The 12727-nt window shown below is 36.7% G+C and overlaps 1 protein-coding gene across 7 annotated transcripts in view; it reads right to left on the reverse strand.

The window, feature by feature from the left end:
- LOC121423728 (putative ferric-chelate reductase 1) overlaps positions 1–12727 on the reverse strand; it is a 60390-nt gene that overhangs the window by 25747 nt on the left and 21916 nt on the right. For all 7 annotated transcript variants that reach the window (XM_041619177.1, XM_041619174.1, XM_041619175.1 and 4 more), the window contains exons 5-11: positions 10680–10833; positions 9477–9596; positions 4824–4939; positions 3388–3492; positions 1797–1900; positions 978–1036; positions 387–542 (exon numbers count right to left, since the gene is read on the reverse strand). In XM_041619177.1, coding sequence (XP_041475111.1) covers positions 387–542; positions 978–1036; positions 1797–1900; positions 3388–3492; positions 4824–4939; positions 9477–9596; positions 10680–10833 — 814 coding nt within the window. The remainder of the gene's footprint in view (positions 1–386; positions 543–977; positions 1037–1796; positions 1901–3387; positions 3493–4823; positions 4940–9476; positions 9597–10679; positions 10834–12727) is intronic.

Genomic DNA, 12727 nt, shown 5'->3' on the forward strand with positions numbered 1-12727 from the left:
CGCCATATTAATAAGCGTTAAAGCATTCAAGGAAGGAATCATACTGGGTACCCATTAACCTCACCTGGGTCGAGTGCAGCACAATGTGGATAAATTTCTTGGTGAAGGAAATTACGCCATGGCTGGGATTTAAACCCACGACACTGTTTCAAAGTCCGGAGACTAATCCACTGGGCCACAACGCTCCACGCTCCAAATAAGGTATCATATGTAACTTTTGATATAGATCAAGATAAGGAAATGTATTTATTTTGACGGTCCACTGGTCTTCGCCGAAAATTCCCAGGCGGGCACCAGTCAACAAAAGACCCTGGATGACTCAGGCCCACTTCCAACAGTGTCTTGGAACCTGCGATTGGTCTTGTGAAACAGGGTCCAGTTCTTACCTTCGCTGTCCGTGGCACATCGAACCAATTCAAAGATTATCCACATGACGGCCATGAAGACACAGAACCCGATGAGAACATAGAAGGTATATCCCTGAAGGTTGGGGAGTATGTTTATACCATCAATTGGGACCAGGGCGAGGCCTATCGTCACAACTGGATAGGGAGCAAAAGATCAAGATATTTGGAAGTTATGTGATTACGATGATAAATCATAAATTGATAAAGCCAACTTTTGTTTGACAATCAAGGTGCTCGAGGCAAATAGCCATCCAATTGAACATTATTTCCATAGAGAACAACTCAGTTATTACTGTACTTTATACATGTACATGTGGCTCAGAGGATTAGTGTTTAGACTATAAAACAAAGGGTCGTGGTTCAATGGCAATCCCCAGTAAACTTCAGTACAATTTCCTTCTAGACTGTATCTGAATAAGTTACAAGGAATAAATGTACTTTGTCATTTTGGTTAAAAAACAGCTTAAGATCCCTGATATGTACAATACCCCGAGTAAAGAAATTTGGACTAAGGTCATTCTTGCACCAATTTAACAATTTATTCCTTATGTATACAACTTTTATACTTACATGATAAAAGAAGAGCACTAGTTCCTACTGCCCAATGAGCCCAGTTGAAAATTGGTCGGCTAAAATAGAAGAAAAATTAATCAATGGTATTGATTAAAATCACATGAACCCGAGTCGACACTAAATGCTTTAATAATAATCTCATTTATAATACAACTCCAGTAAACTCTACAACAAATAAATGATTAATTTTATTATGTGCTGTTTTTAAAGAATGTTGTGAAATAAATTAGCATTTCCCTTCAATGCGTAGAGGAATTATCACTTTATCCCCCCACAAAATATACATAATTCTTTTGAAAAACTAGCATCCTATTTCACTTTTAAATGATTATAAGATTTTGGCCAATATAATTTCTTTTAGGTTAAAAAAAGTATTTTTGGTATACAGTGTTACATAAATTTGGTTTTGATGAATGTTTTGTTCATTCGGGTACAATTGTTATAGTCTAATATTGAAGGATGTGGTATTAATAACGGATTCTCCTCAAACCCTTCCCAATAAAGCGAGGAGTACCACAGGGGTGCCCCCTCTCTCCCTACCTTTTCCTTTTGGTCTAGTAGAAATTCTATATGTCAACATAAAAGTATTAAAGAAATCTCCACAGAAAATACTGAATGAAAAATTAAGCCAATATGCAGACAATACTGTACATTTGTTTTTCATCTTTAGCACAAAACAATGGAAATCTAAAAAGACACAAAAATATCTAAATCAAAATGGAATCCCATTACTATCAATGATCATGATAATGTCAATGTATCAAACTGAATAAGGGATATTTGGTATAATTTGATACCATGCACCTCAAAACTTACTTCGGAGTACCGGGGTGGGGCCTAAAGAGTGCCATTACAGGATTAGCGATGCCAAGAGCTGTTACAATCACTCCTAGTATAGCATGGGAGAAGCGTCGGCGACCCTATGAAGGATAACAAGAGAAAATAACAAATGCTGTTGATATATCGTCAAGGATTTAGCTAAGGTACTACAATGGGAAGATCGGGTCCTCACTTTGGCAATTTTCGAAATGCTCGATAAATGCTCATGGGGAGGGGTGCCCGCTAGCGTTGAGTAAGTAAACCATCGCACATCGGCATGCTACTGTGTACAAAACATACAGGGAAAATGAGAGAGGGGATTTGGGAGAGGGCACCAGGGCAATGCATGTGGATAATTCCACCCTTTTCTGTCCCAGAGACCGCCAAAATATATTCATCTCTAATTTAATGGAAAATAATTTGAAGAAAAAAATCTTAAAATGCAAAAATCGTCTATTCCACCATTTCCCTCATATATTTTGTACACAACCAAAAATGGCTGGTGATAATTTACTTACTCAACACTGTGGGACGCTCTTCCCAAGAGCGCTCCATGTACTGTCCGATCTTCCCCTTGTAGTATCTTTGGATTTAGGATATGCTGAATAACCTCTACTTTCAATGAATACGGGTATACATTATCAAGGGCAGCAGTAAGGATTAAATGCACAAGGTAGCTTCGCAGCAGTTCTACCATGCTGAGTGCACTTGGAGGTTTCAAATGTTGTGTAAGTGTGTGTAATTATTCTAACGCCCCAGCAAAATTATGTTTATAATATGTTTCACATGTATTGGCGATAGAGCTTTGGGAAAACAGCAGCTAAATTGTGGAACAACTAACTCATAGTATAAAATCTATGACAGACTTCTACAAATTCTGTGTTAAAACATAATTTTATTTTTAAGAAACACTTATGTACATTAGTCCTATAAACAGATAAAGACTTTGTACAGTACATGTACATGAAATGTTTTATAATTGCATTATTCTGGCACAATATGTGGGTGCAAAATAGCCGTCCCTCTGATGGTTTATTGTTTGAACTGAGAAAGAATAACAAAGAATTGTCAAAAAGGGTTAAATTCCAATTCATCTAATGCCAATTCGTGCAATTTCCAACTCGTCAACTACCATTTGGTCTATCATCAGTTTGTCGACTCACCATATGGTCTATTTTCATTTGGTCTAATGCCATTCCGTCAAATAACCAGTTGGTCCAAAAGCCATTTTGTCCATATACATGTACCATTTGGTCTAATTAAGCTACAAAGTTAATTATGCAAAATGAATGAAAAGGAAATGGGTATTAGACCAACTGGTTATTAGAAGAAATGGTACAAAGTGATGATTGGACCAAATGGTTGTTAGACGAATTGTTGATGGACGGAATGGCATTAGACTGAATGAAAGGAATCCATGTGGTGAGTGGACGAGTTGGCAGTGGACGAAATGGCAATGACCCCTTTCAAAGAGGTAATTAAGTATTCTGAGAAAATAAAACGTGGAACTAAAGAAAAATAATCCAAAAATTTTCCGGGCTGAAAATAAAGGTCTACAGTGAATATTATTCGTTTTCATAGGACTCACCTCAGCAGTTTCACCCAGCTCTAGAAATCCACCAACATGAACGAATATAACGATGAAAGCGATTGTGAACAGCAACACTGCTAATACCATACATGCTCTATGCATCTGAAATAAAAAAACAAGAGTTATTCCATGAAATGACAGAACCTTTACGTTCATCAGACCCTAATTTTTCAATTTTTACTTCACTTCATATATTGATCCAACTCAACTTGAGAGAATTATAATCTTTCCTATGAACTGGGAAGCACACACATCACATAAGGTTCGGGATCAGACGTACGTGTACTTAATTGCCTGACTTTGATGTGCAATACAATCACTGGTTAACTTTTAATATCACTTCATACGACTTAACCACCCAAACCCTATGGCCAGTATTCCGCAGTCAGGTTTAACTTAAACCACGGTCTAACTCTGTGCTAAAATTAGGGGGGAGCCAAAAAATCAGAAATTCTGTTTATATTGTATATTTCTTATGTTTACCATTTTGTTTCCTTTTGGTTTCATAATGAAGAAAAAAAACTTCAAAATACTTGAGATATCATTTCCAGACGATTATGGACAATTTGAGTGCCAAATGAGTTTGTAAAACTAGATGTGTACTGTTCAGGATTTTTGCCCAATTGGCTCTCCGTAGTTAAACCCCAACTTTAAACCGAGTTCAATTTAAACCCAAGTTCAGAATACAGGCCATTCTCTTTGTCATTGCCATTCTAAAGGATTGGGGGAGGGGGTTCCAAGGTGGCTTTAAATCTGCAGAATAAAATTCTACAGCCTATTTTGGTCTTTATATATAATGTCAAGGTAATGTGTGGTATAGGGATTTTGTAGCACAGTGATGATGACTATTTACAGTAAAACAAACAAAGAAAAGCTCATTCATTAATTCTCTTTATAATGGCGGATCCAGAGGGGTAGCAAATGACATATTTTTTTCAGTTTGAGCTATATTAATATGTAGTATTATAATATCAATAATAATAATAACAATAATAATCTGCTTTTATATAGCACTTAATACATCGGAACGACGTGTCTAAGCGCTTTACACATATATCATTACCCCGGTCATCGGATTCAATCAGTCATTCCCATTGTGTGCACATTCTCCACTCCCTGGGGAGTATTCCAATCAGTCGCCAGTGAGGCGCACACAGTACTGGACAAGCTACAATGACTTTCACATCCTACCGGGTACCCATTTAGCACCTGGGTAGAGAGTGGCAAAGTGTGGATTAACGCCTTGCCAAAGGACGACAGACCGCGGTGGGATTCGAACACACGACCCTCTGTTTACAAGGTGAGAGTCAGAACCAATACACCACAGCTCCTCCACATATGCATATTCAATGGGCAAATCTCAGATGCATATCGGGGGTCTGCTTTCCTTGTGCCCAAACTTAGATCTGCCACTCTTTAAGGATTTAACTTACAGCGAACCAGATTTTAACGTCACAGAGTTTGGAGTCTGGCCACATTGGTTTGAAGTAACGTGCCATGGTGAGACCGACGCTTGCTAGACCTAGCCAAGCAATAATCATCAGGCAACCTACAAGATATTAAAACACAATTTACATATATCATGTAGGAATAATTGATAGTAGTTGGTGATTGGTGCAAATAATATCATGTGATCTACACTCGCCAGACCTATCCAAGCAATGATCATCAAGCAACAAACAAGATATTAAAATGCATATTTTAATCATAATTTACATTATGTAGGATATAGTTACACTTGCTAGTGATTGGTCAAAATGCCATCATGTGACCGACACTAGCTAGACCTATCCAAGTGATATTTATCAGGCACCTAGGAGATAGACATACATGTGGAGATTAGATATATTCATATTCATATCACAATAATATATTGTAGCACCTGAAGGTTCTAACGTAGAGGGTGCAGAGGAGAAGAGAAAACAAACGGAAGAAGGATAGAAGATCGGGATAGATACAAGAATTGTAATCCAGATTAATCGGTAAATTGACCTATATAATCAGTTATTATTGTTCATGATTGGATTGGTGAATACTTACTAAATAAATTGTGTTAATGTGAATGAAAACTGGTCACAGGATTCTTATTTTAGCGTGAATCAATGGTGTGTGATTGACGTATACGCGAGATCCGTGAGAGCTACATTGGAGCACACGGAGAAGATTGATTTGGCGAGATTTGAGAGTGGGGAGCGTTACAATATTACATGTATTCGATTGAATGGTATCATGTCAGATTTGATGTATAATTCATATACTATCATTATTTATTCAACATATTTATACAGGAATAAAAAAGAAACATTCGATTTAGCAAGGCTGATTTATTTTTATTATTTTTCACAGGAAGTGAAATATGAAATGTAAATCTCATTGGAACCCTTGTATAAAGCATGTGAGGCAGCAAGAATAATGTCAGAAAAAAAATCATGATTATTCAATGATCACAGATATTTAGAAAAAATGTTTCATGATTAAAATCAATTAGGGCCCCATCTAACAAAGAGTTACATTGATCCAATCAATCGTAACTCTATGGAAATCCATCAGTGACATAATTTTTTCTACAGGAAATTTGCAAAATGTGCAAAATGGACACAGCAAATTGCCAAGAAATCAATGAATTTATGGATATACATTCATATCTCAAATTTATTTTGAACAAACGTGCATTTGACTTTCCTGGCTTTCCATAGTTGCGATTGATTGGATCAATTGCAAGTCTTTGTAAGACGGGCCCCAGGCATGACTGATCACATTTCATAAAAAAAGGTAAAACAATGAACTCAAAGTTAATTGATCAGATTTAATGATAGCCAGGTATAAAGGATTTTTGTTTCATTTCAAGCACCTTGAAGTTCATCTCCTCCTATTATGGTGTTGCTAGGAGTGTACAAATAATTCCTGTAGACGCTATGGCCAGTATTCTGATCTCCGGCTTTAATAAAGGAAACCAAAACCCAAGATGAGAAGCAATCTTATTTGAAAGAGTAAAATGAGAGGAAAATTTTAAAACAAGTTTCAAATTCAGTTGTGAAATAAGCAAGTTATGGATGTTTATGAAGTCTTGTACTTTCTATGGGGATCCTCAAATTTGCAAACATGCTTCAAAATGGCTGATTTTGTGGACAACTCTCCAGTCATTTTGTACACAAATTTCCAGAATTTCTCCTTTATTTTACATATTTCATATTATCTCCTCCTGACCTTGACATACATGCACATGTATGTGGTGTGAATTATATTTTCCCATGACATATGTCATGCTAAGAATGAGGCCATATGCAATTTTAAAAATAGTAGGTAAAATCTGAAAAATTGTGTACAAAACAAATGAAGAAGTGTGCACAAAATCAGCAATTTTGAAGCATGCTTGCCATGGGGATTTGAGGATCCCCATAGAAAGTACGACAAGATGTTTTAAACGCCCATAACTTGCCTATTTTATGACCCATTTTGATAAAACTTGTTTTAAATTGTTCCTCTTGTTATACTCTTTCCACTAAGAATGTTTCTCATTTGGGGTTTTGGTTTCCTTTAATCCTAACCCAATTCTAAAGTTTTGGATTACCGGAGTAACTATGGATAGCCAATCGTGACAGGAATAGACCACTATTAAACAGTGCAGTTACAGTTTGCCAGCTCATTTCAATAAAAATCATTCATTCATTTAAAATCATTAATAGACGACAGGGAATAATTACTGAAATAATTCTCTTTATCATTCAAATATAGAGAAAGAGCCAAGTTAAGGTATGAAACAGAAAGCCTTAATGGCTCCATGGGCCTAATTACAACTGGCAGGCAAAAGATATTCATTCGAGCCAACCCATTCTCAATGTTTAAATTTGATAATTCTGATTAACAAAAGTGAATGAGTATGATTGTCCATCTAACACTGATTCTATTTATGGTAACGACTGAACTTCCTTTTCCCAAATTGGGAAGGTCTCACAGGCCTAATTCATTCCCCATAGACTCATGTGTTAAATTGGCACTTTAAAAAATTCATAAAAAATAAGGATGAAATTCGGGGGTCGAATGTTTACTACCAGTGGATAGGATTTATATCTGGCAATCCATATCTGACCAGAAAAGGGTCCCTCGACCGGCTCATTTTAAAAATAAATTGGCGTGTTTGAAGACACCGTCGGGGGGAGCAGATTCATCAACTCAAACAGCAAAATAGCCGTAATCCTTCCGCCAGTCAAAATATAGTCCAAAATTGGTGATATTTCTTCCCAATTAGGGAAAAGGAAGTTCAGTAATTACCAAATATAGAATCAGTGTTAGATGGACAATCATATGCATACACTTTGTCAATCAGCCATATCAAAATAAAAAAATAGCAATGGGTTGGCTCGGATGAATATCTAGGGCCTGCCACTAGTGATTAGGCCCGTGAGACCGGATGATATATCACCAAGTTTGAAACTACATGTAAATTTGACTGGCGGAAGAATAAGGGCCACTTTACTGACTCAGGTGCTGAATTTGATCCTGTCAAGCATAGTCTTCATAAATGCTGATTTATTTTTAAAATAAGCCAGTCGAGGTACCCTTTTCTGGTCAGATATGGATTGCCAGATGTATTTCCTATCCACTGGTAGAAAACGTTTGACCCTCCAATTTCATCCTTATTTTTAATGAATTTCCACTTTAACACACGAGTCTATGGGAATTGTTTTGAGCCTGTGCACCCTAATGCAATTTTTTATTTTTGGGCTTCCCATAATTCTCATAATTTTAATAAAGACTTTATTGTCTAGGTTCAGACCAGACATGCCAACCTCTGGAAATGAAAAATTGTATCCTGTGATAAAAAAACTGTATTTTTCCAAAAAAAGTGTATTTCATGATAAAATGCTTGGTGCACTCGCTCATCGCGGCACTCAAACTGAATGCAAGCTAAAATGCGCACTGCTCTTGCAGATGAAAAAAAAACATTGAACATGTGTATATCTCACCCTGGTTTTATTAACAAAATGATTGAAAAAAAAACAAATTACCTTTTGTGTAAGTTTTATTAAATAGAGACATATAGGCCCAAATTCACAAAGGTGGTTTTGAAAACCCTCGGTTGAGTCCATGATTTATGCAGATTTCCTGTATCCATGATTTATGCAGATTTCCTGTATAAATTACGCTTAATTTAGCGCGTATCAGACGCATGTATAACAAATGTCCAATGCTGAAGTACGCTTTTGTCACAGTGTGCCAAATTGACTCCTGTTGCTATAGTTAGATATGCTATTTTATTCATGAGTCCACTGTTTTTATTCATGAGTCCACTCTTCAAACAGTGGACTCATGAATAAAATAGCATATCTAACCATAGCAACAGGAGTCAATTTGGCGCAATTTGATGAAAGCGCGCATCAGCATTGGACATTTATATACACGCCCCAGATACGCGCTAAATTAAGCGTAATTTATACAGGAAATCTGCATAAACCATGGACTCAAGCATGGGTTTTCAAAAAACACCTTTGTGAATTTGGGCCATAGAGATGATTTTTCTCAATAAATTACGATTTAAAAAAAAAATCACGAGTGGATACCATGCGCGACCATGGGGTCTCGAAAAGCACCCTAAACACGTAATTTCCATATTCTGAAAATGCACCCCTTAACGAGTATTGGCGTGTGAAACCCTACCCTTAACAAGTATTGGAAACAAAACCGTTCTTGGCAAATATTCCTAGAAATGAACCCCTATTGGTCCTTCGGTCGTCGGCTTAACCTTATTTGGTTTAGTACGACCCCACCTTCATACACCTCACGCAAATCGGACTCTAAACACAAAGTGTTGGGGCAAAAAGGACATCCTTTATAAAACACTTTAATTTTGTTTTATCATCCCCCCAAATTCACGTAATTTTCCTAGCGAAATAGATACCCTTTTTTCATTATATTTGTGTTTTTGACACCCTTATCACGTTACGTACGTAACGTGCCCTATCGTGAAAAGGACATCCTTTTTACGTGTTTTTTTGGTCGCGCATGGTATCCACTCGTCAATGTAAGTGGCCCCCCGGGGTAAGACCAAACTTCTTAATAGAGTACAGGGCCTATATGTAACGTACCGTGTACTTTCATCAAGTAAGCATCTTCTTCTCCAGCTTCTGCAGAGAAAGTCTGAGAAAGGTTAATCTCGGTCGATGACACGCCTCTGTTTGCACCTGGACTGTGTCCTTGACCCTGGCCTACAAGAGAACATTGAATTCTGGGATAAACTTGTTCCACAGCATTTTGTTATTATTGTTGATGTCCATGCTGTAATTGAACATGGGACTATGTGCATGTGATCAACCAGCTAAAATAAATAAATAAATCATTAAAGCTTGTGTATAGTTTTGGTAAATCCACCAAAATGCACCTATCACTATTCCAATTCATTGCTAGCTAATATGAATGGATATTCCCTATAACAGTTATGATGTGGAGGATATGAAATGAAAATGTGTTTTACAGGATAAATTTTGCGATTTTACATGGAAATTTAACTTGATCGGGTCACCCGATCAAATTAAAATATCTGTGTGTTTTTGTCTTTCAATTAAATCCTATTCCAAATCATGGAATGGGCTGAAACTTTCAAGATATGTTCTTTGTCTGTAACTTTTGGATATCTAATCACTAAATTTATAAGATAAGTGCTTGAATGCCCATTTTTTAAATTTAAAACAAGCATCACCGAGAGAGGGCGCTATATATCCAACATTTGAATATTTGAAATTTTCTCAGAGAAGTGCAGTTGGAAAAATATCTAACGGTCTCTACGCTTCAGTAAGACTGTCATATTAGATGATATTCGATTATCAATCACATTATTGACCCTTTACCAAAGCTATACACAGGCTTTAAAGATTATTTTTCAGCTATTCAAAGTTGAGAAGCATTTCTTATTCATAAATTCCAGACAGTTAATATACTGTAGCTCTTATTTGATCTGTATGTACTGTATGTTTACAGTTTATGGGGGGGGTTACAGAGGTATTCTTTCATATAAAACAAATAGGATAGGAGGGAAACACTATTTGGAGTTAACAATGCTCACTTGCCACTATCCTTTCTGTCCTCTGAGCACTCTGACATCCTGGCACCAATGACCATTGAGAATTACACTGATAGACCTATCAACAATACCACCTGTCAACACCTAAACATGTTACACCAGTCAACACCCAATACAACTAGTCAACACCAGTACATGCACCCCCAGCCAACACCATAGTTTGTCAACAATACCCTTGGTCAACACTAATACCATCAGTCAACATGCTTACCACCACTTGCACTGCCAGCTGACAGAATGAGAAAGTAGTTGGTGCCGTTAATATCAAAGAACATGTCATCTCCATCATCCAGCGACATATTCCGGTAAAACTGACAACGGATCTCTCCATTAACTTCAGTAACCTCTTGATTAAAGACACCTTTCTGTAATCAAACAAAAGAGGGCGAGTCTGCTTAAGTCAAATTACTCTGGACTACTGACATTATTTCACGCTGCATAATACGTTTGCAATCCAATATTGCAAAATATTACAATAATATTTCACATGAACATTCCGACATGTGAAAAAGTAACCTAGCAAGCCAGAAATGTTAAGGGGGCTACACATTGTGTTTGGGGTAAATATTTTAACCTTTTTAAAGCAAAAATCAAAATTTGTGATTGATTTTGACATTATTCAGAAAAAGATTGTATTCTACCTTTTAGCTGATGAAAAATTGAAATACATGTATGTTGTTCTTCGATAGTCCAGGGGCCTGTTGCAGAAAGAGTTGCGTTTAAATGCAAGTCTAAAAATCAATCGCAAGTCTCAAATGCGTGCTGTTGATTGGTTAAAAATCAAGTTGTGCATGATTTTTAGAGTTGCGATCGATTGAAACTCTTTCTGCAACGGGCCCGAGGTTTGCCAATTTTCAAAAGCAGATTTCTTGGTTGGTCTTTGTCATGAATGACATAAGACAATACATTTTCTATGTTCTTGAATTCATCATGCAATGTCAAAGCAAAAACTCCCTATAAATAAAGATTCTTGAAACATGAACAGAATACAAGTATCAGGGGTGATATTCACTAGTGAAAAAAAAAATAGACATACTTGAGCGAGGGAGCGAGGCGACTGAGGGGGGTATCCCCCCTCTCACGATAGGGACTTTTTGCAACTTTGGGACTTTAAATGGTGCAATTTTGTGCATACCTGGAGGGGAAATTTGGGCTTCTAGATTTAACGTTAGAGTCTGTAACAGAAAAATCAGACAGGATCTAGATCTACAGTGCGTATCAAAAAAAAGTTTACACTTTGAAAAAGCCCTGGGAATTAAAAAATATACAAGATGTGGGTAATTTTTTCACATATTATGTTGGGTTTGGGTCTCATCTATCCACTAAAAGTAAAAATTTTGACAAAATGTTACACTTGAGTGAACACTGTCCATTTTTGTAACTCGCAGAAATGCTTGTTTTCATGCTGTGTCAAGGGGAAAGGGCGAAATCAAACTTACCATGCGAAGCATTTCTCATACATTTCCCTTGCAATTTTAGTCTATAGTAAAAATGGTTACATTCAAGCATTTTGTAACAATTTTGCCACCCAAATTGAAATTTCAAATTAGTAAGCACAACCTTAATACCCTTTTTGTGCCAGCTGGATCTGAGGACATAACTAAATCTGAATAAAAGTTTATATCAGACATCTCCAGCATTGTTTCTCTAAGTTTTTATCATTTAAAGTGGATTTAAGAGAGTTGTAAATCGGGACGATCCCGATAAAATCAGGACAGTTGGCAGGTCTGTATTACAAATTATAATTTTACAGGATTTTTTCTAAATGCAAACTTTTTTTTGATACGCACTGTATAACAAAATATGACAGGTCCAACAGGCAACAGAGAGAGATTCACTTGTTTGTAGATCTATCCAATTTGGCAAAATAATAATCCAAAAAGAAAATTAGTGCTGAAGAAATCCAGAACAAAATGTCCATCAATGTGGTGAATTCTGTCACAAGGCGTGCAACAGTCACGAACGTTTTGCGTGATCCTTCTTGTAAGCGTTCTTGAATACGAAGACAATGCTATAATTAAATGAAAAAAAAAACCTTTGAAGGTCGAAGCTCAGCTAGCTCAGTCGTCGTGAACAAGAGAACAATTCATTTGCATGCCAATATCCATGACCAAGATCACAATAAATAATGAAAGTTTGAAGCCTGCAACTGCCCAAATTCCCCTTGAAAGAAAACTCACAAGGTTTACCAATCAATGATATTCTTATCGCGACCCGCGAACGAACATTTGCACACACCAAGATGCTAGCTGCGCTATA

The sequence above is a fragment of the Lytechinus variegatus genome, chromosome 11 (genome assembly GCF_018143015.1).
Source record: "Lytechinus variegatus isolate NC3 chromosome 11, Lvar_3.0, whole genome shotgun sequence".
In the NCBI taxonomy this organism is placed as follows: Eukaryota; Metazoa; Echinodermata; class Echinoidea; order Temnopleuroida; family Toxopneustidae; genus Lytechinus; species Lytechinus variegatus.